The sequence below is a fragment of the Erithacus rubecula genome (assembly GCF_903797595.1).
Source record: "Erithacus rubecula genome assembly, chromosome: 1".
Taxonomy (NCBI): domain Eukaryota; kingdom Metazoa; phylum Chordata; class Aves; order Passeriformes; family Muscicapidae; genus Erithacus; species Erithacus rubecula.
Window position 1 is genome coordinate 96,778,980 of NC_136658.1, and position 24,172 is coordinate 96,803,151.

Sequence of the window (24,172 nt, forward strand, 5' to 3'; positions counted from 1 at the left end):
TTTTCTGTAACTCGAAAGCCGCGCCCGACAGCGTAACCACATTGGGTTAGTGGAGGAAAGAGCCTGCCGACGGACTAGCTGCTCCCAGAGCGGGGAGGGCGGCTGCTGCGGGAACGACAGGGTTGCTGCGGGAGCGGGCCGGCTGGCTGGCTGCTAGGGCGGCAGGCCAGTTCCTGAGGGTGCGGACGGCTGGGCCGATACTGAGGGAGTGGGCAGCTGGCTGCCTGGCTGTTTGGCTGGCCAGCTGTCCGGCTGGCTGCTGCGGGAACAATACGGCAGCTGCGGGAGCGGACCGGCTGTTCGGCTGCCTCACTGGCTAGCTCGCTGAGGACTACTGCGCGCGAGGCGCGGCCGCTGAAGGAGCGCGCGGCACCGCCCCCGCGCTCCCGTTTCTCGTGCGCGCCCCCGCGCCCAGCGCGCAGCCGCAGTGCTCCAAAACAGTCTCTTGCTCACGTCGGAGAAGCTGCTTCCGTTTCCAACGCCGCATTCCGGCCACACCTGCCCGTGCCCGAACCCCGGCTCGCTCCGCCGCCCGGCCCGCCCGAAGAGGACCCCGCGCTCGGCCGCCGCAGCAAGCCATGTCCGAGGAGGGTAAGGGTCGCGGCCGGGCGGCTCGCCTCGCCGCGGGGGACGGACGGGTCGCGGCGCCGCCGGGGCGCGGGGAACGCTCCCTCATCGTTCGCCGCAGCCCAACGCTCGCTGCCTAGCCGGCCGGGCCACGCCCACCGCGCCCGTCGCTATTCGCCCGTTCCCGCGCGGCCCGCGCTGCCATTGGCCGCCGCTCCTGCCCGTCGGCGTCGCGTCAGCGCCGGCGGGGTCTCGCGGCGCGGGGCTGAGGCTGAGGCGGCTGATGGCGGGCGGGGCCGCGTCTCTGCGCCCCCAGGCCGTGCGGGCCCAGCGCGCCCCACGGGCCCCTCGGGAATCCTCCACTCGGGTGTTCCCGGGGCGGGACTCGCGGGGAAGTTAGTCCTCAGAAACAGTGTGGCCCAGCCACAGCTCGGTTGCTTCAGTTCCTGTGTTGATGGTCAGGGAAGCTTTTGCTTTCTATAGTCTGAGAAACTGTGCTCGATTTGAGAATATCAAATTTATTAAACCTTAACAAACATACATCAAAAGACTGAAAAAGGAGGAAGAGCAGTGCTGAGAGCTCAGGACTAAACTATCATGTGCTTGCCTACGGAACGGATGCTCAGATTTTTATGGTCGCAGACCTGCCCAGAGTCTGGTGGGTTAACCCCTTCTCTGCCTTGCATCTTGCGTGGGGGGCAGGTGCAGAGCTGACCCTCCCCAAACGCCCCGATTGCCGCAGCTACTGCATGACCACAATACAAGAGAGAGGAGAAGAGTGCTAGGGGAGGATATATTACAGTAACGTACCCATGCACAAAGCTTACCTTAACATCCACACAGTATTTATCCTTTAATTGTGAGAGCCAGCCGTCACAGCACTCATCTCTAACACATCGTCCTCAAATGGCAGCTGAGCACAGTGGCAGAATGCTGTGGGGGCTTTGACAGGCTCCCCCAGCGCTGCTGGTACTGGGATACAGAACCTGAGTAAGGGAGAGATGAATGATGCTCCTAAAGTGAGAGGCCTGACCTGACGCAGACACGGTGCAGAGCTCAGCTGGAATGTTGTGGATTTCAGACACCTTGACTTTGGATGAAAACTGGTCTATTTCTGCCAGTTACATGCTTCACCTTGCCCTTTAGAGGAGTGATGTTTATCAGATTACTTTAATCTGACAGACTCAGATTAGTTTATCCTTATTTATGGTGTTGCTGTCATAGACTTGTCCTCTAGAGAAGTTCTGGTTATGTCTTGCTCAGATGCCAAATTTTCTTGTATGATTTCATTGTTCAAGGAACTTTTCTGGTTAGGAAATAGCCAGTTTACTGTGAAGTGCTGCAAGTGTCAACATGAATTAAAGGCGTAGGACTGCCACGTAGGAGGGTGGGACCATAGCAACTGTGATACAATCTTTCTTAAATAAACGTACAGTGATGTGCTTGTTGGTCCTTCTCCTTTATCCTCAATTATTTGGTTTCCTGATTGGCTTTGTCTGTAACTCAGTAATCCTAGCAAATACTAAGCCTATATTAATCCTAGGCAATACAAAAGATATATTAATAATTAATATAACATACATAATATAACATAATATAATAGGACAATATAATTATTAATAATAATATTGTTCAAACAAAAGGTGTACTATGAGCTCCAATCTTAATAAACAAAGGTTTTTGTGTGAGAGTGGTTTTACACCTTGACTTTCAGTGTTTTTATCATTTCAGTGATCTAAATATGACATGTAAAGGTACAGGAAATTTGGTTTTATTATTTTGTTTCTCTCCATAATAATTGGTTCGTATGAGCTTAACATTCATTTCTGTTGTCTTAGTTTGTTGCAAATTCTGACAACAGCATTCTAAATTAACTGTTTCAGTGTTCAGAGGCTGTTAAGCATTTTATTTCTGGTAGAGTACTTTGGTGTCTCTGACCCCTAACAACATATCTAGAAGAAGGACAAAATAATCAGAAGTGTGGTAAATTCAAGGATTTGACTTGAGGTGAATGCTACCCTTCTTTTTTGAGTGCAGTATTTAAAAATCTTTGTAAATTCTGATGTGATTTACACAGAGCTTCCATGGCTGGCTGTTGCACCTGGGTGTGTTGAGATGACATGTAGAGGTGAATTCTTAGAAAATTAGGAAAACCCACCAGATTTCTGTGAAAAGTTTTTATGATTCTGCAGGAAGCCCTCCAGGAACTCTGTAGTAGAGGTTGAGGTAGGATTTAATACTAATTGGTGCTTTCAGCCATCTCTCTCATCAGCTTCCCTTTACCAATTCTATACTTGATGGTCACTTACATTTGTGTTTCTGCAACAAGTGAGAGCATTCGTTGTCTGATTCTGTACAAGTCTTTCCTTATTCCACCATCTTATGTGATGTATTTTATTAGTAATATACTTGGGGGGGAAAAAAATAGCTTGTCATCTTGTCTTTAGACTTCAGCTGATGCATCAGATGTAGTTGTATTTCTGTACTTATAGCTCTCATTATCATAATATGCACAAATCTGCTTAAAACTCTCAGTTATGTCTGTAGTGAGGTTGAGTTAATAGGCAAACAGTTACTTAAAGTTGTGATGGATGATACTAAACCTGAGAGGCACTGGTGTCTGTGCTCTCTCTTGTGCTAGTTCACTTATTTGTGTATGTTAGCACGAGTATCATGCCATAAATAGGGCAGGATCAAATTGTGATCCAAGTTAAGGCTAGCTGTCTCTTCTTTTGTGGCTTCGTTGCAACCCAGGTAAATTCTTTATTTATTTAATTTAATTTATTTGTTTTATTTATTTAATTTATTTAATATAGTACACGGTTAGGCACATGGTTGGATGGTTTCGGGTGCAAATAATTCAAGTGTGAGTGCCTTTAACATTCTTCAACATGATGATTTTGTGCAGAAGTAAAGATGATCTCCTCATAAAAGAATTCTAAATTATGATCTTACATGTCTCAGAAATTATAAAAATCACCTCCAATCCTGGCTTTTTAATATGGCCATTTCACTGGACTTCTCAATCTATAAATGTCTTTATGTACAATACTCATTTTTTAATTAACTTAGAAGTTTTAGCATATCCTACTGCTCTACTGAAAATTCTAAGTCATAGCCCATATCATATAATTCAGAGTATGCACTGAGTCAGAAAAGCAAGTTAGTTTGGTTATGTTTTCTAATTGTTTTTTTGCTTTTTTTTTTTTTTCAGGGGCACAAATTAATCCATAGAATTTGACAGTTTTTTGTTTCTACCTGAGGGTCTGAGTTGTATTTCGTACTGTTTAGTGCTATGTATATGTATGGTAATATTCTCCATTCCTGGCACTTTAAGGAAGCATCACAAATACTTAGAATTGCTTAGAGGACTAAGTTGCAGTATCTTTCAGATTATGGATATAATAGCTGTATTTTTTTCTTGTCATAAGTTTTTGAAGGTGTGAATAATATTCTAATATTCTGTAAGTAAACATCATTTAAGTCTCAACAGTCTCAAAAGTAAAGTATTTTTAATCACATATATATTCCTCTTGCTGATGAACGTAGTCAAATATACAGCAAAGACATTTAACTTTGTCCACTGACTTTAGAGGCCAGGCAACTAGAATGCATAGGGAAAGGAGGAAGGAGTTGGTATAAAGCAGGTGAGTCTACATTCTTGGAATTGCTTTTCTGGTTGCAGTGTGACCAGTCATACTAATAAGCCTTCCTGGAAATGGGTGGTGTTTTCTAATCTTCAAGTTTCTTGACTGTTCATGTAGAAGTGATGTACTGAAGACAGAATAATTTCCTTTCTATGTGTGAAAGCAGCCACATTCAGCAATGGGTGATGGAAATTAAAAGGCCAGGGGATGAGGAGAATCCTGGTCGTCACCTAAAAGGTTAAAATGTGAGATTACTGCTTGTTGCATTGCTTCACATCATTGTAGAAACGTGTTGTAGGTTTTATCTTTTAATGAGGTGGTTTTCCTTTCTCTGTTTTCCTGTTTGATTTATGTTTGTTCTCCAGCTGTGAGTTGCTGTAGCTGCAGGCTTTGGAAACACTTTCTGCTCAGAGTCCACTGCACTGTTGAAATTCTGATTTTGATTTAAGGGAGGATGGTAGAGGGTATGGAAGACTGAGCCTTGCATTCAGTATCAACCAGTTGTAGAAGCTCTCCTAAATTCTGATCATAATGGCCTTCCTCTTGTCCAGATGGAGTTGCTTTGACATTGCCATTTCTTTGCTATGGGCTTGTTGCACAGAATTTTCCCTCTTCTATACTCTTCACTCTGTCTGCTGTAGATTGGAGTGATGTAGTTGCTGATTAGGTAGGGTTGTTTTGCTTGTGTTATTTGAGTGAGGCATGAGATCTGTGGCAAAGATTATGAATATACAGGTAATTCTGTGCTTTTTAGGATTTCATAAATAACATACAATTTTCATTGCTTTGTCTAGTTAGGGATAGAAAGAGGATTGAAGGACACAGCAGAGACCCAGCTGCAAGTAGGGTGTCTGTCAGACCATGCACTGATCTGGCATCCTGGTTAGGAAAATTGGCAGAGAGGATTCTCATCCCTCCTGCTTCAATGCAGATGCACTTTTACTGACTCTTCATTAATTCTTTCCCGAAGTAGGTAGAATACTAAATGATTGTCAACAAAAAAATTTGTGCTTGTGAGGCAGTTAAATAATTCAGCACATGCTAATAACTCACGTTAGCCTGCAATGAACTCCAGACAGTGAGTATCACTGTAGTGTTTTGCTAAAAGCTGCACCTAAATTAAGCTCATGAGTAAGACTCTTGTTTACTTTTAAAGTTGGCCAGGAACTGTTCTCTTGATGGTAGCTGAAGCAGCATATTCTAGAGAGTGTTTTCAGCTAAATTCCTTTGTACAGGTCAGCCCCAGGTAGCTTTTTGGCTTTGTTTACACCTCTAAACAAAGTTCTTGACTGTGTGGCTGTTGGATGCTTCTGAAACAGATCATCAGTTTCTTAATCTGATGACAGCCAAATCCAAACTCTGCTGTATTATGTCTTTTGAATTAAATGGGAGTATTGGCAGAAGTAAAACTATATGACCTGTGGAATTCACCTTAATTCTTACCTTTTGGTCTCTTTAAGAAATTGGAAGACAGCAGGTTTTGGAGTGAATTGGTTATGTGAGAACAGAGACCCAGACTGCTGTTCCACTCATACAGTTCTGATTCATTCCTGGATCTCAGTCCATCCTGTGCACTGAAAAGGGCAGAGATCCTGTGGAAAATGCAGGCTGTGTTACACATAGTTAAAGTGTCATGCTTTTGCATTGGCTGAATTTAAGTTTTATTTCCTAACTTGATTAGATTCTTCCATTAATTTGTTTCATCGAAAATAAATTCTACTCCCTCCCCAATCCTGTAAAAAATCACCAGATCTTGCAGTAATAACTATAATAAGTTATTCTGGAAGATTTTTGTCTTGATGTAGTGTATTTAGTTGGAAAAAATCTGGTTCTGGAGATTGGCCATTCTGTGTTTCTGCACAGTGTTGCATTGGGAGCCAATGTTTGGATTGATCTGAATACCAAGTATACAGTTAGGGTTTGTAGACTGATTGTTACTTTGTTTAATTTAATTGTTACTTTGTTTAATTTAATTGTTACTTAATTACAAAAGTAGGGTTTCAAGACAAAATTAATACATTTTTTCATACACTTGAATATGTAAACAGTGGAGTTTGTAGAAGTGCTTGTTACTGGTATATAACTGACTTATTCCTGTTGAATCTGGACACTTTAGGGAGAACTGGGTATTGAATAGTTTAAGAAATCCCATCAACTAAACAATACTAAGCTGTTTTCATTCTAGTGTATGTTAAAACCTCAGTGTCTGTGTTTAAAAGTGACTTGGCATTTAGATGCTTAAATGAAGCCAAATTTATCATAGCTGTGGTACAATTGAGATAATGCTAGGCAATGCAGGGACTACAGTTATCACCTGATATGCATAATGGCCTGCAGTCTTACCTATTTCTCTTTCTGCACCTGATAATAGATTATGTGTGTGTGAAGACTGAGGAAGAGGATGAAGCAGTGATTATAGACCATGGAGACAGTGGGCTGTCCACACAAAGCTGCATGCCAGTGCGACAGAACTCTGAAGCTAACAGTGCTGTTCCCCACATGGGTCAACTTGCCTATGGTAATTACTGCTCATTTTTATTGTGATCTGATAGTTAATGGCTAGTTTTAATGCCATCTGTCCTATAATTTTGGATTCAGGGCTTTCTACATTACCTATATCTTTAAAACACGTTTTATTGGAAAGCTACTTTATAGAAATTGCTTGACAGTGTGTCTTGGGTTGCAATACAGGATGTGACCAAAAGTGTGTGTTCTACCACCATCTGTTGAAACCAGGTGGGGCAGTGATCCTTATCTCTGGGGGAGAAATCTTCTGGACCATCTGCTGAAACCAGGTGGGGCAATGTTCTTTGTCTTTTCCATGACCCATCCTTCCTCCAGGAAGATATGTTCTGTTAATGGCCCATTGAGTTCCACTGCATGACTGATAAAATTACATCATCCCATTGGGAGATGCTCCACCCAGGGGAGGAGCCAAGCCTTTCCTACCTAGATAAAATCTTGAGATTTGGAACACCAAAGCAGTCTTTTCCAGTGGATTCCAGAGGAAAACCAGACCCTTCTACATCATCCCTGGACCCTCAGAGGAAAAGTGCACCTTCTACAGGAGCACTGCTTCAACAGAATGATACCTGCCACTGCAGGAGGACTGCAGCCACCATTTAATGGGACTGCTACCAACACCCTGACTGACAGGGTATCAGGTTGTATTCTGTCTCTGTCAGTGTTTTATTGTTTTGTACTACTGATAAAATATTTTAAATTTTAATTTTCCTAGTAAAGAACTGTTATTCCCATATCTTTGCCTGAAAGCTCCTTAATTTCAAAATTATAATAATTTGGAGAGAGGGGGGTTGTATTTTTCCATTTCAAGAGAGGCTCCTGCCTTCCTTAGCAGACACCTGTCTTTCAAACCAAGACACAATGCCTTTAAAGAGAAGTGCCTTGTACTTATTACTTTCAAGATCCTTATAAATGGTGAGCCTGCTAAAATATAATGTTTTAAAAGACAAGTTTTTCCTTACTTGTAAAGGTAAGTATACTTAGGAATAAATTAGAAAGCAATCCTAGAAATTTTAGGAAGCAAAGTAAATGTCATGAAAGAATGTAGCCTAAAAATTAGGTTTTTAGATAATCTCTCCAGTGTAACTTAGTACTGGAGATGCTGATGGGTAATGACAGCAAGATGGTTGTTTAAGATTGTTAATTATTAGCAGCAAGTAGCCATTGTGATTGTCTCTTGTATTTATTTTAACATGCAAGATCAAAGTCTCTCAAGAAATCCTACCCAGTGTTTCATTGGCCCAGACAAACATTCTTCATAGCTGTTGTGAGCATTTATTAAGTCCTGTAGCAGTATTATGAAGTCAGTGAAGAAAATTACTGTAACTAAGTGAAGGCACTTTCTAGTTTGTTTTGTTTTGTTTTGTTTTGTTTTTAATTCAGCCACTTAACTCTATAGAGAATCCCATCAGTATCTCTCTTTGCATACAAAAGTTACTTCTGTTTCCTAGTGTTGTTGGGTGCTTCTGAGAACCTTTAGTCCTTTTGGTCTTCTAATTGATAGTATTCTGTATATTTATGTCTAAAAACAAATTTGAGAGTGTAGGATGGGCTGGATAGTTCACTTGGAGGTTTTGTCTCTGTTATTGAAAATAAAAAATCAAACAACCCCACCAAAATTAAAACTTCTGCCCAAAAAGCTGCTGGACTTGGTTTTAGGACCTGAGTAATTATTTCATTATTAATAAATTAATCATGACAAGAGGAGTTGTTTCTTAAAAGGTAAAATGAGGTTTTGTTATCTTTGGGCCTATTAGCATTAGATATTGTCTATTTAAAATCAGGTAAATCAGGTGAGATATGAGTGAAACACACCACAGGTTTATCTCAAATGTAACTATTGAACTTTGGACTGAAATTCTCTCTGACTGGTTTTATTCAACCACTGTCTTACACTAGTATCTTGTAGAGCAGTGCCTTTCCTTCAGATCTCATTCTGTCTGTCCAAACAAGTTTCTTCTACTTTTGTCTTGTATCTTCTTGCCTACAATAAGAAACTGTCAGAGCAAGCTCAGCATCGTGCAGATAGAGATATATGTCTTTATTTCTCCCTGCATGCTGCAGAACACCTTTTATTTTAATTTTTTCTTAGCCATTTATGTTCACAAAGTCAGTATTACTTTTACTGGTGCTTTTTAAAATATCATTAGGTTTGAAAAAAAAAATAAATTTATAATTTATAATTCTAATCTAAATTAATTGGATAAATAACTGTTTTATCATATGCTGGTAAACAAATTTCAAATAATCAAGCAGTCTAAAAGTTTTTTAAAAAAGGGTGACTGTGCCTGTTTTTCCTGTAGTGGAATGTTTAACGCAGTGGGAAGCTTTCTAAAGTGCTTTGCTTTCTCTTCACTTTTCCAGGAACAGAAGGCCTGCCAGTGCTTGCTGATCAAACAGCCTCACAAATGAGCCATTCTGCAATGATGCAGAGAGGAAATGGCCACAGCCCTGAAAAAATGGATTTTGTGTATTTGCATAATAAAAGGAAACGACTTTCTTCTGCTGTAGTGGAGGACAGTGTGGTATGTTTCACCAAACAGTACTGCTTTTTGAGACCATTTTCAATGTTACTTGGAATATCATTTTTCTTTCACTGTTGTGTGGTTTGATGATAACCTACTGAAGATGGGTAGGATACCTATGCATGGATGCTTCTAGCAAGTCTTCAGCCTCCTGCAGTCTGTCCAGACATCCAGAGTTGCCTCATCCCAGGTTCAGAATCCAGCACTCTCCTTGTTAAACTTCATACAGTTGGTGGTTGCCCAGCCTTTGATTTGTTCAGATCTCTTTGTGGGCAATCTCCACCTTCAAAGCAGTCAGCAGATCCTCCCAACTTCGTGTCATTAGAAAATATAGTCTCCCTTTCAGTCCTGTGTCTGCATTTATGAAAATGTTGAGAAGCATAAGGATGGAGTCCTGCAGAAGCCCACTAGTGACATGTCCCATTCACTGTAACCCTTTGTGCATGGCTTGTGAACCAGTTACTCACCATCCCATGGTGTGTTTATCCAGCTGTGTGCTGGGCATTTCGTCCAGAGGAACCTGTGAGGAACAGTATCAAAAGCTTTATTGAAATCCAAACAGATAACATCAACTGACTTCCCTTGATCAGTTAGGTGGGTCATCTTGTCATAAAAGGAAATTAACTTCAACAAGGAGGACTTTACCCTTCTGAAGCTGTGCTGGCTGTGACTGATGACTCAGTTGTCCTTCAGGTGTTTTTCAGTAACTTCAAGGATAATCTCCACAATTTTACCAGTCACTGAATTCTGCCTGTTTTTAACAGAAGCATCACCTACCCTTCCCCCCCACCCTGCCCGCAGCCTTCCTTTTCTGAAATAAAATCTGATCAGTTAAAAAAATTAAATTTAAATGAAAACACCACCAGCAGACACATTAAATCTGTGGTGTGTGGTGGATGGGATTGGCATCCATCCAGTGAAAGGAAAATGTCAAGATTGTCCAGGTGGTGGTGCCATTCTTCCTAGTTAAAAGCAGTTTGCAAGCTATGAAAAAATTGCCTCTTCTAGAATTTTTTTACAGCTTGTGCTTTCAGTTATACCCACTGAAATCTAATAATTTGGACTAAGAGGTCTTTTCTAATCTAAGTGATTCTGTGATTCTTTAATGTTTCAAAACATTAAATGTGAATTATGTTATTTCTCAGGTGAGAACTGGGGGAGAAGAATATGAAGACAGTGAGAATGTAATTTATGAGTATGAACCAGACTATGAATGTGTAAGTGAATTTTCTTTTGTTTGACAGACTTTGAAAAGCTGCTTTGTAGATGGGGGTTTTGGGATAGACTGAAGTAACATAAGAGATTTGAAGTTGGGATTTACTTACTTAATGTGATGTCTTAAGTCCATGTATATATTAGTACCTTACACTCCTTTTTTTTTTCTTTTTTCTTTTTTATATTTTATTATTATTTTAATGAAAAAGGAGAGCGTTTTATCTGAAGCTTCTTATACTGGATATCAGCAGAATCCTCTTATGGAGGTCCTGAGTTATTGCCAGGTATTTTTTTTCCTTTACATCTGAAGTGGTATTTGAATAATTGTAGTTGAACTTCAGGAAGAGTTTTATTATAAACCTGACAACCAGTGATGTGGTCCTTTCCAGTTGTTTGCTTGTTAATTGCCCACATAAATACAATATTTTCAAAGTAAAACTAATCTCTTTTGTATTCTCTGAACTATTCATAAGAATAATTTTGAAATATTAAGCTGTAATACAAAATGTAAAGTTTAGTTATTGGGAGGAGCTTCACAGTAATGGGAAAGATATGGCAGTGATATACACCCAGCTATTGAAGGTACATGTTAGTTGCCAAAGGTGTGCCACAAATCCTGCTAGTGTTGGTTTTTTGAGTCCTTTCCTTTTGATTTCTGAAGCAGTAACTGGCATAATTGAAAACAACTGTAGTAAAAATTAAAAGCATCCCATATTTATTCAGGTGAGCACTTGTGTGGCTGGAGTCATTCAGGTCATGCTTAATGGAAGTCAATTTGTCAGTGGGTTGTAGCCAGGTGTTAACATCTTGTAAGTCTCCTTAAGCATTCAGCAGTGCTGTGGAGGGAAGTTGGCTAAGTCTTAGGCAGGGAGTTCAGCTTTTAATTGAACTTTCTTGGTTTCTTCAGGTTTAGGTTTGGGTTCTTGTAAAACAGTACTGTTGACAGTCTATTTGTTGACAGGCTATGTATGATGCCATTCAGAAGTTGGATAAAAAGTTTGACCTGCTTCATCGTAAGGTCTCAGAAATGCAGCATAGTCGTGTAAAGCCATTGTTGCTCAAACCTGTGAGTATTAAAGACCTAAAATGTTTATTTTTGCATTAATTCTCTCATTTTCTATGCTATTTTAAAGATCACAATCCTTTCACTAAGATTAAAATTAGTAGCAAAATAGTAGACTTAGGATCTATTTTAATTCAATTACTTGAGATTTCTGATTATGTTCCAGCTTCAGTTTCCTTTGTTATTGACTGGTGGTCACAGATTGGCAGTGATCTCCATCAAATTCAGGATGCCATGATAGATGCTGTAAAATTCTATTTGTATTGGCATGAACAGAAGTGAGTTGTGTAGGTGCATCTTAAACTGCAGTATATTGATGTTGTACTTTTGCAACAGGTGATGTGTTGTCTTATTTGTTTCTGCAGTTAAAAGGGAGTTTAAGCATCAGTCAGGTTGGTTCAATTGGCTTACTGAACATTAGATCTCAAAGTATGTTGTTATATCCATTACAGTATAGAATTTGTTTCTTTTAAATGCAAACTCCTTTTTAAAAATTTTAAATAATTTTTGATATTGAGTACTCAGTATTCATTTTGTTCCTAAATGGTCAATCTGGTGTTGACTAAGGAGACACAACTATACTACTTCTAACAATGATCTTGAAAAGGAAAGCATAACAGATGATTTTTGATAAAGGTCATAAAATCTATAATGTATTTTTTTGTCATCAACACTACAAAGCCTTTGATGTGGCAGAGATGATTCTGCTGTAAGGAGATGTCAAGATAGCAATAAGGCCATTTCCTTTAAGGGTGAATGGGACTGGATTTCTCACACCTGTCAGCTATCAGTAGGATATTATTATTTATTTGGTTTGTCCTTTTATTGTCAAATCCAAGCTTATGCTGTCCACACATCCAAAACCACGAGTTTCATGCAAGAAACTGATCTTATCAGCTGAAAAGGAGTCCTATAAGACCTCTTACCCTCCCCTTTGATACATGGGAGGGCAGCTGCTTTAATGTTTGGATTTTTGGGTTAAAAGTGACTGGCACTGACGTTTTTACTTTTTCTTTTTTTTTTTTTTTTTTAAGGGTTTTATCCCTATGAAAAGAGTAAGATGAAATCTCCCAGCTATTTTCTTAGGTTCTACCATTTAAAACTGTCAAGAATACTGTTGGTTTTTTAATAGCTGTACCACTTAGTATTTGTGAAGGGCTAATGGAATGGTTTAAGGTAAAGGTACTTTATTTTATTAGATGAACTTCAAAAGCTGGAGAAACTGACAAACCTTCAGATGCATAAGATTTCTTAAGGTCATAGATTTTTTTAAGGTTGCAAGGGTGAAATAGGAGATTTCTCTAAACCAACATGCAAAACCATCAAAATTAAGCAAAATAAGGAAAACAAATCCACATGTATCATCTACATTTGGTGGCTCCTGCTCAGTGGCTTGTGTTTTGAACTAGAATGCATGCTGTATGATTTTTAATAAAAGTACTGAAGTGATGTAAAGCAAAGCACATCTCTCAGTTTCTCCATCTCAGTCTCTTTGGAGTCTTCATTGTAGATGAGATATGAATGTTTAATGTTTTCAGCTAACAAGAAAAGAAAGAAGAGAAAGTGGGTTTTTTTCTTGTTTGAAAGGAGCTAACATGACAGTAGATACATTCTTCGAAAATTCATCAGCCAATGACTGAGTCTATGACTGAAAAATTTTAAATTTTATTTTGGCTATTTGCTTTCTTATAGAGGTCTAGAAAGTAATTTTGTCACCATTCCAGGTGGAAAAAATTGAGAAACACTGAAACTAACCAGATAAACTCTTAGTGTTGCAAATACAAATGAGAACAGAAGATAATAGAGGGAAAGCTAAAATATGGTAGGTAGCTCTGAGTTAATGACAGAGACTACTTCAAGGAAGAGTCTGCTGCCAGTAGCATAATTACTAGAATCTAGTTTTCCTCGTTTGCTAAAAAAATAAATAGATTATCAGCTATGTCTATTTTAACCTTTTAATTGTTTTCTGAATCATGTTTGCAGAAACCAGGTGGATTTACATACAGAAGTTCCAGTCATTTGTCTCCAGGAAAAATAAGAGTTCAAAAGCACATGGAAAGGGATTTAAGTCTTCACCTTTCTTCATCAGGGCAGGGTAGGCACAGCCCAGCTGTAAGGACTGCTTTGCAAAATGGCCACGTTCAAGTCAATCCCAAAGTACAACATGCCCCACGTAGTTTTCAGCTTGAATCTCAGCAGCCTGTTGGAAGGCAGAGCCCACCACTCCCCACTATAGTTTCTACACATTCATTGCATTCATCATACACAGCAGCTAATGTGATGCCTGACCTTTCACCACAATCAAATCTTGCTCCCAGCATTGTGGAAAGTACTGTCAACATTGCATCTTCACCTGTGGCATCACCATCGATACCAAAACCATCTGAGCCCAGCCAGGAGAATCATGCTGTGGAGCTGAGCTACAGAAATTCATCTGAGGATATGAATATTAGTGAAGAACTACCATCTTCCTCAGACTTAATCAATCCTGACTTGGGTGAGTTCCTTTGTGATAAATACTCAGAAACAAAGACTAGACAATGGCTGGTACTACCACAAGCCTTTGATTTACAGTTGGTGCTTTGGGTTCTTTTAACTCTAGACTCACATTAAGAGCAAAAAAGAAACCTTTTTTATTGTGTGCATAATTCACAAGTAATATATGCACACTATCCATGTGTTGGAGGCAAAAGAGTTTGCTGCTAAAGCTAAGTGAGGCATATGCCTGTATGCATGTATTGAGAAAGCAGCTTACCTGATCTGTGTGAAGGAAATATCTGTTTTCTTTTTGTGGAGGATTTTATCCATGAAACATCCTTTCTATACTCAAATCATTCCAGTGTTTTGTTTCTTTCAAAATATTTAGTTCCAAAGAAAAACAAGAATTCTACAGATCATTGCATTGCAATAAAGATACACATATAAAATGACACCATGTATTAAAAACTAATGCCTTTCTAAAGTGTAAATGCCTTGAGTTATGTGCAAGGCTGTGCTATGACTTCTTTGCTTTTGATCTAAAAAGTACATTTGTACAGCTGAAAAAAACTGCATGAGTAGTAGGTGAAACATTCAGATACCCACCTAAAAATTTCTAGACAGTGTATGATTTAGCAGTTCTGTGTATGGATATGCCACTCTTCATGAGTCAGTGTCTTGAAAATACACCTGTTATCTGCACGTATGTAAAATAGGCCAGTGTGAATATTGTGGATAATTAGGTGTCTAATGTGTTTTCTTGGGTATTTTGATTTCATTTAGTTATGCTGGTGGTTAATATGAACAAAATGATATTTCTGTTACCATTCCAATTTAAAGCTGCTTTTGTAGGAGCAAAGATAAGTAATAATACACAATAAAATTAACTGTAGTATAGAGAACATACTCTGAGAGACAAGAGAAAGAGATTGAAAAAAAATTCTGTTTTTAACAACTTGCTTGGGATTAATTTTTTTTTTTTTTCATTGAATGTTTTTGTTTTACAAAAGAGTTTCTTGGTGACCCAGCAAGAAATGTACAAGTTCTTGGAAACCATTTGGTGAAGGCTCAGCAAAAAACGAAACCCAAGTATGCAGCGCGCCACTTGGTTCGTGTCTTATTCCCCAGGAAAACTTTACTGTGCGGCGTGATGGGAGCAAGTGCACGAGGCCGTAGGACACTGGATCCAAACAAAATTGCTGCAATAAGAGGTAAGTTGCCTTCCAAAATGCACTGATTTGCTTCTTTCATACTTCATGAAGTTTTGAACTTCAAAGGAGTCCTTTTCTGTATGTTTCTGCCTAATCATTGTCTGGCAACTGGTGAGCAGATAAATGCCATAGTGGATGTGCTCCACTCTACCTTTTTGTTTTGAAAGTCCTGCTTTGTAATTCTCAACGTTTGTTTCTCTTCAATTTGAATAAAACTATTCAAATTTCTTCTTGTTTTATGTACATCGTGTTCATCAGTCATGCTTGCTGTCTCTAAATGTTTAATTGCAGTCTATTTTGTGATTTTGTGTGCCGAGGATTTTGTCAGTGGTTTTTTGTTGTTGTTGATTTGGGTTGGTTTATGGCCATGGTATACTTGGGACAAACAGTAATCAGTGTTTTTGAAATACTCTTATGTTCAGTTCTCTTGAGTGAGAAGTGGTGAAGATGGAGGGCGCTTTTTTAATGGATGTCAAGTCTTTTACACAGATCTCATGGCACGTGTGTGTTAAAGGATTAAAACTGAGTGTGAGATTTTATAAGCCATGTGAAATAGTTGCAGCAACAGCATTACCCTGTCTTTGTTCTTTTAGGGGTGATGATAGTGATGTTGGTTTGGGGGTTTTTTTTAAAGTTAGTATGATAAATCACACGTTTCCCCTAACTCTACCAGGAAATGTGTAGTATAATAAAAACATTATTTACAACATCTCAAAAAGTATCACAAAACATCTTGAATTCATAGTGCTGGTTATTTTCAAAATACAAGTTTACTGTCTTTATTTATCGATGGAAATCTGAAGCTTGTAAATGGAGAACAATAAACATGAAGCATTAGCTAGCTTTCTCTATCTAAGTTTGGATACTTCTATATACTGGGCTTTGCCATGAAAATTCAAACATTTTCTTTATTTTGTATGCAGAGTTTCTTGCAGCTAACTTTCCAACCTATGATTTGAGTGAGCATGGGAAAGACTGGAAAACCTGTGTCACAAATGTCAATGCCATGATCCGCTGTTTGCGCTCGGAAACCAAAGCAAACCCAGCAAGTTCTAAGGTGATGATCTATTAAGCTTGCACCTTTTTCTCAGATTAATTGTTTTACCTCCTCATGGTAAAAGTGCTGTATTGGAAATTCCTTTGGTTCTGTCTGTTGCTGAGCACAGGCATGCTGACTGCAGCACTGCTCCCATGTGGGGAATACTGGAATATGCCATTTGCTGCTCTGCCTCTTCCTGCTTCTGTGTCCAGAGTTCAGTTAAGAAGTGCTCAGACATAGGATAGTGAAAGGAAAGCACTGCAAATGTTGCCCAGAAGTAGTTTCAATAAGTAGTTCTTAGCACTTGTTTTTGCAGGTTTTTTTTAAATTTAGATATATTCAGCCACGCATTTCAGTTTTATATCAACCAAAACATCACTCCCAAAACACCTCCAACTACATTTACTTCTAAAATGTTCTGTGCACATCTTTGAATAATTATTAACTGTTCTACCTGTGGTTTTTATAATAGAAATTCAGGAATAATTATACTGCAAAGATCTAATTTATACTAAATGTGAAGTAAACTGAAACACTGATTAGAAAACTGGTAGGCTACTCTCAGTGTGTGTACTAACCTTATTAAATGCTTCAGGAGACAACTGAGGGGAAAGAAGAAGCATCTGATGCTCCTGATACGTCTCATTGTGTAGATTTAAATTATAATGAAGATAGTGGAGACAAATCTCAAAACTCTCAGAAAATGACCAGCTCCACAACTGACACATTCCTGAATTTAGGATTGGATAAGTTTCCCGAAGCTTTCCACGCATCTTCACTCAACAAACATTCTTTGGAACCTCTGGGTAAACAAAGAAATTTTTGTTTTCTGGAATTGCTTGTTACATTTTAACATGCTCAATGAGAGGCAAAAGATGATACTGTTGGTATAATTGCATATTAAGGGGATTTTCTGAACTATTTGAGTCTTCTTTTTCTCTTAATGCAGTAACTTGGTGTAAACATAGGAAGTCTTTTTGGGAATGAACAAGAGCATTATATCTTGCTAACAGTGTATATGTTTGCATCTACCAATGTTCCATAATTTTTATCCACTGTGACATTGGGAAGTTCAGCTTCAGTTACTCTGTTCAGTTGCCCTGGCTTTTTACTTTTATTTGGTAGATATTCTGCCTTCAAAAAGTAAGCTAGCTCATAATATCTGTTGAAGGGTATTGCAATTTCAGAAGAAAAAGCACATCTTTCTGCAAAACTTACTCTTTAGGATAATAAAAATCTTAAAGCAACCTTTATATTTTCACTTTTTTAATGGAAGTGTTCAGCATACAAATGCATACAAATGCATACAAAAATTCATGTACAGCATGGGATACATAGTGATCCTCAAGGAAAACGAGCTGAGATTAATTGCCCTTGGAAGTAATTTATTCAATTAGAATCACTTTGGGGATGTATCAGATCTCTTGCTACACCCAAGATTTTTTAGTCAGATCCCACAGACCTCTGTATGAACTAAAAATTTTGCATTTTTCCTTATTAATGTTTGCCGTGAAGTCAGGTAGAAGTAGTTAAATACTCTTTTTCTGTTTCCACATAGAGGATCTAAGCACTGAAATAGCAGAACTTTGATTTACTTACATACTTGGAAAAACATCATCTTTTCACATGAGATGAAACAAGTTAGAAAGCAGTAATTAATAATGCAGCTTGCACTGCTGAAGACATACCAGAAATGGTGTTCATGGTTGTAAACCAAGGGCATTCTGGCTGCTTGGCCAGTGTCTGCAGTGTCTTTCATGTTAGCAGTAGCTGTAGTGTTACGGTTTTGCTTCGGTCTTTCCAAGCAGGTGGAGTAGTTTCTAGGTGAACTTTTTGTGTCAGTTTTGATTTAATACAGCCACTTTGAAGCTGGATGTGTAAAATATCTCTCTTCCCTCCATGGCATCTTCTCCAGAGCCTCTGGGGAGCCCGTCACACAATGTCCAGTTGCCGTTCTCAGTCATTTACGTCGCGAAGGGGAAGACGCGGCCGGAGCTGTCAGCTCGCTACCTGATCCGCCACATGTTCCCTGAGGATGTGCTGGTGAGAAGCAACGTCTATGGTAGTCTTGACCGTGGCATGAGCCCACTGGATTCCAATAAAATTAATGCACTCAGAGGTGAGTAAGAAAATCTCGGGTAAGTCATAATGTGGGGAAGCTAATCAGAGTATTAATGTCGTATCCTGTGAACAGAGCGTACAGGAAGTAGATGAATTTATATTTTGGTAGCTCAAGAAATTCTCCAGATCATGAATCTGGTTTCTACGGGAAAACTCAATTGTTTTGACATCAGCTTGAAAGGGCAGTGCAGTGGAAGATGGGAGCAATCCCTGGGGATTCTGGAGGACATCAGAGATAATTTCTTGGTACAGGGGCTGTGTAGATGAAGCAGAAAGCAGAGATGTCATGTACAGCAGGTTATGGCTCCCTTCACAAAAAGGGTTGTTTTGTGATAATTGGTGGTGTCATTGCCTGTAGAGATTATGAAATAATGGGCCCCAAGGCCCTGAGCAGATTTAGAAGGGTCTGAGTACAGGCTCTGTAGCTTGGGAGAGCACACTGACATATTTGGAAAAGTCACAGATGAGAGTTTGTGTGAGACAGCTCTGAATAGGAGAGAAGCTGAGGAAAGTTGACAGATCTGGAGGAATAGCCTTCTGCAAGCACATGAGAGTCCATCTTGACACTTAGGAGAGCTGAGAGAGTTATGGGGCAACAGGTTGGACTAAGCAGGGAATTGGTAACTGAGCCCTGGAGCAAAAAAGCAATATTTAGGGATATGAAACTAGGAGAGTTTATGAAGTGGAATTTAGCAACTGTTGTATTTTAACCCATAAAGTAGCTAAACACCACACAGGTGCTTGCTTGCCTCCTTACTCCCTGTCCCGTTCCCCCACCCCACCCACTGGGACTGGGGAGAGAAGTGGGGAAAAGGACTGCCTCTGAGGGAACAGCATTCATGCTAGATAAAGTGGAGCTGTGACACACACCCTCTGGGGTGATGTCTGGGCATAGCTTGAGGGACAGAGCATGCCAGAAACCATTTCCAGTATGGCAAGCACTAGGCTGGGAAAGTTTGACACTTAAACATCTCCACTTATATAAACATATATAAAACAATATAAACATACATAGACATACAGACATACTTTGTTTCTTGACATTTTGAGCTTAAGAAGCATTCAAAAGATCTAGTAAGTGTGTCCTAGGACTGCAAGAACACCATGTAGGCTACAGAGCAGATGAGAGACAAATCCTGTGTGTTGTGGTTGCCACTTGGCTCTGGAGCCAGAGGACAATCCCTGCCCCTGTTTCCTTTAACACAGCCTGACTGGATGGCAGCACCAGCTCCCTGCTGCTTCAGCCAGCAGCTACTGTATCCTTCATCAGCATAGTTCATAACAGGAGCATCCTAAGGCACCCTTACTGTCCTATTCATCTCTCCTCTTGGAGCACAGTGAACTGCAAGAGCACAAAAATTTTTTTCAGTTACTTTCTTCCTTCAGACCAAAGTTTTTCAGGCAAAATGGTTTTTCAGGTTTGTAATTACAAGTTAAAATATTAACTGTAAACAATGATGCTATATTAGATTTTTACTTGCTGGTGTGTGTGTAAGAACAAAGCTGACACAATATCTACTAGTTATACCTTTCTTTCTACTGTGAAGGTAAATCTAGATGTGAATCAGAGAAGGAGAAGCAATATTGTCTTGATTTGAAAATACAGATGAGAATTCCTTTTTGGTGTATATTTAAGTCTTTTAAAGGGTTGTCTAGAGAAAACATAATTCAGCTTAGCTCAGCAGGACAATCACTCCTCAATATCTTTAAAAGCCAATTTTAATTTTGGTTTTAAACTACTTTTACTCATGAAAGGGGGAAAAGGTACCATAGTCCTACCCTTTTTGTGTCATTGCTACCAAACTCAAATGTTTACTGATCTTATTTGCAGTATGGTAAGGAATGAGCTCTCACAGTTTTTCTGTCACTGTTGTTCCTGTACATCTGTGTTATGCTGAATTGCTGTGATTAATTTTAGTGAATACTTTTGTCAGAGATCCTCTGAAGGAGAGTTTGGTCCTGCCTAATACTGGTCATTCTGAAATGGAGCCCAGGATTTCTCTTTGCTGGCTGACCACATTAGAAGCTGAAGTTACTCAGCACTTCAAAGGATCAAAACCACACACATGGTCACATTTGCTTTTCATATTTTGTTTTTATGCTTAGACCTTTTTTTACTCATTTTCAGATATAACAGAAAGGGGGAGAGCAGCATCTGCCCAGCTTTCTTTTCAAGGCTTGTAATATGCCTAGCTGTCCTGGTCTGGTAGCATGCACTTGTTTTAGCTTAATTACATCCAGAAAGCCTATAAAGCTTGCATAAATAATTGATAACTCACATACTTGTTTATTTTTAGACTTTCTTCAAGACAATTTTCCATCCTTTGATCTCAGTGAAAGTGGATTTGATTGGAAGGCGTGCGTGGGTGCCATGAACAGCTCCATCCGCAGCCTCCGGCACGAGCTGAAAAAGGCGACGTCCGGAATGCGCCACAGAGCCCTGGCAGTGTCACCCTCTGCTGCAGAGCCCCCCAGAGGATTCCACTCCCGTAGAGCCACTGGAAGGCATCTCTCAGATTGAAGCTCTCTAGCATGTCTCAAATCTCAGTTTAGCAGGTTTCTGTTAATTCCATGTAGAAGGCTGTAATATCGAGCTGTCCTATTTAACTGAGTTGTCAGCAGCACTAAATAGCATCACTTCATGAGACCAGAATTAGCAGAGGGCTTTGGGACTCCTAACTCTTTGCATAGGTAGCTTTTGTGCTCCTCACAAATTATTTTCACTGCTCCCTGTAGCATTTGCAATGTGCTCTCTCCTAAAAGCATCTTCTTCTCATGATTCATTGAATCTGAAAGATTAATCTGATTAGAAGAGATGCACTGTGCATCAGTACAGCAGAAGCAGATGGAAAAGAAGAAAGAGTGGTCCTCCTTGGAGGGTGAATCATAGCCAGCTAAATTATCTCGTTATGTATGAGGAATTAAATTTGCTTTGACAATTGGATATCTGCAGCACAAATATCAGAAAGGAAAAATATTTTTAATTACATTTAGTTAACTTGTTGTATGTGGACTTGATGATCTTGGAGGTCTTTTGCAACCTTAATGATTGTATGATCTCTCACATTTTTGCCTCTTATATCAGTGGTTTTTGTAGGATAAGGGGCAGACAACAATATAAGCACAACTGGTAATGTATGGGGGAATGATGCCTTAAGTTTTAGCTTTCATATTTGCCAGATTCTGTACTGTATTAGTATGTAACTCTGAACTGCATATAAAGTGTTCTCTTGGCAGTTTAGTCAGGCAAAACAATCCTTTTCAAGCCCAGTAACTAAAGACACTGTTGCAGCTTCAGGCCGAATTGAGGAGAGTGATCTGGGAGGATGTGGCTTCATAACCTGAAGCTATAATTGCACAATTAACCCCAATATATAAATGGACCAAAACTTATCAAAGTGTGAAAATCGTGGCCTGTGGCCCATCTTGGGTGTAGCCATGGCTGGGGTCTTGTACTGCCTAAGATGTATCCTTTGAAGGCCTTTTTAATAAATACCCAATTTATTCATTTAGCACTCTGTTCTAGTAGCCTCTCAAGCCATCAGTTACCCTGCTGTTCTGATGTAGCTCTACAAAAAGAACAAAAAAGTCATTCAAAATGGACAGTCCCATGGTTAATTCTGTTTTTTCTTAATTAAATTTAAGGAAAATACTTCTTCAGGATCCTGAGCTCCACCATCTCATCTCATGCAACTAAGGCTTCACATTTTTAGCAAATCCCTTGTCGCAGGTGGTGTGAGGTCCAGAAAAGCACCTGTCAATAATAAATGTTCATGCCCTTGCCTTTCCTTTCTGTCCATGCAGGGCTAAGATTTATTAGTGCACTAAGCTGTATATTTAATAAAAAAACTAACAAACTGATTTTAACAAACTAATTTTAAAAATCACTTGGATGTTGAACTTTTAAAAATAAATTAAAATTAATTACCATATATATTCAATTTCACATCTCAGTTTCATTTCTAAGTTAGAATTCAACAACAGCAACTGTACAGAAGTTAATGGGGTATTTTGTTGGATAGGTTCTTTGTTATTTGGGGGTTTTTGTTTGCTTGTTTTCAGAAAAGGAAGTAATCATAGAATCATACAGTGTGCTGGTTGTAAGGGACATATCAGGATCATCAAGTCCAACTCCTGGCAGTGCATAGGATCATCCCCAAAATGACACCATGTGCCTGAGAGCATTGTCCACATGCTTCTTGAACTCTGTCAGGCTCAGTTGCTGTGCCACTTCCTGGAGAGCCTGTTCCAGTGCTCACCCTTGCTCTGGATGAAGAAACTTTTCCTGATAGCCAGGCTAAACCTCTCCTGACAAAGATTCAGCCCATTCCCTTGGGTCCTTCAGGGTCACAAGAGTGAGGATATCAGTACCTGCCCTCTTCTTCCCCTCGTGAGGATGCTGAAGACCACAATGAGGTCTCCTGCAGGCTGACAAAAAACAAGTGACCTCAGCTTCTCTTCATACAGCTTCCACTCCAGACCCTTCACATCCTCATGGCCCTCCTCTGGACACTCTCCAGTAGCTGAATGTTTTTCTTAAATTGTAGTGCCTGAAACTGCCCCCAGCACTCAAGGTGAGGCAGAGCACAGCAGGACAATCCCCTCCCTTGCCTGGCTGGCCATGCTGTGCCTGATGCTCCCCTGGACACAGCTGACCCTCCTGGCTGCCAGGGCACTTCTGACTGATACTCAACTTGCCATCAACCAGGAGCCACAGGACCCTCTCCATAGCTGCTCTCCAGCTTCTCATTGCCTGGTTTATACATGCAGCCAGGATTGCCCTGTTCAGGTGCAGAATCCAGCACTTGCCCTTGCTGAACTCCATACAGTTGACATAATCCTTTGTGTTCCATGTTTTTCAGCATCATTCACGTGGTGGTCCTCTCAGTGTCTGTACTGGCTGCTGTGTGAGCTTGCCTTGCCACTTGTGTTGGGTCTGAGTGCAGTCTCAGAGGTCCAGTTTTCTCACAGAAGGAAGCTGCCTGAAAGACTGGCTTAGGGAGTGGATTTTACCTCTGAGAGTTTTGGAAACTGGCTTCCAAAATAACGCCTGTACATAGCAGAATTAGATTTAACTAAATCTGTCCTCTCCAAGGCAAAGGTTTCATAGTTTATTTATTAGCAATAGGATAAAACAGTGATTTTGCTCATTCTCACTTAACTAATGTTTATAACAAAGATAGTCTTCATTGTACAGAGAATAGGACCTGCTTTTTAATTGCAGCTTAGAATATGCAATGGCCTTATCAAACAAGAAATGAGTTGGTAATTTAAGTTCTTCCTGCTGCTTCCTTGCAGAAGTCCTCTGTAGGATTCAAGAAACAGACTGAATTTCTGATTTTCTTTTCTTGATAGAAATGTTCTACTGCAAATTTGGTTGTTTTGTTGTACTATTAACTAATTCTTCTGTTACTTTCTATACAGTCCTTGTTGTAAGTGCCAAGAACTGTGTTGTGTATAAATATTATTAGTTACAAACCTCAGAAAAAGCAAAAAATGCTTATATTTTTTCAGTAGTATTAAGAATTTTTTTCACTGCCATTCCCAGATTTTAGTGGTAGAAGGATATATTTATTGAATGACGTCTGTCACTGAACTCTGTTAAATGTGGTGAATACCTATAGTTTCATCTTGAAAAGAAAATTGAATAATTGAAGTAGAAATAGTTTTCTTGTTTCTGTTTCAAATGTATTAAAATTTGCTAACTTTTATAAAGTACAATTAAAGTATTTTGCTGTTAGGAGTAAAGTATTTTACAAATAAAACTAGCCTATTGCTGTTTG

General features: G+C 39.5%; 1 protein-coding gene across 1 annotated transcript; it reads left to right on the forward strand.

Annotated features, from left to right (window-relative positions):
- The first annotated feature begins 280 nt into the window (after positions 1-280).
- BEND2 (BEN domain containing 2) lies at positions 281-24,172 on the forward strand. Its single transcript, XM_079313208.1, has 12 exons — positions 281-591; positions 6,586-6,732; positions 9,102-9,262; positions 10,408-10,479; positions 10,687-10,761; positions 11,439-11,543; positions 13,524-14,037; positions 15,029-15,229; positions 16,153-16,286; positions 16,864-17,074; positions 18,184-18,387; positions 20,687-24,172. Exons 1-12 carry the CDS (start codon positions 579-581, stop codon positions 20,908-20,910), a joined length of 2,061 nt encoding a protein of 686 aa, XP_079169334.1. The 5' UTR covers positions 281-578; the 3' UTR covers positions 20,911-24,172.

Bases quoted from the DNA above. Each gene is read 5' to 3' on its own strand.
- BEND2 (XM_079313208.1), top strand. The intron at 15,230-16,152 runs GTAAGTTGCCTT...TTTTGTATGCAG, and splicing joins CAAAATTGCTGCAATAAGAG to AGTTTCTTGCAGCTAACTTT. The intron at 18,388-20,686 runs GTGAGTAAGAAA...GTTTATTTTTAG, and splicing joins TAAAATTAATGCACTCAGAG to ACTTTCTTCAAGACAATTTT.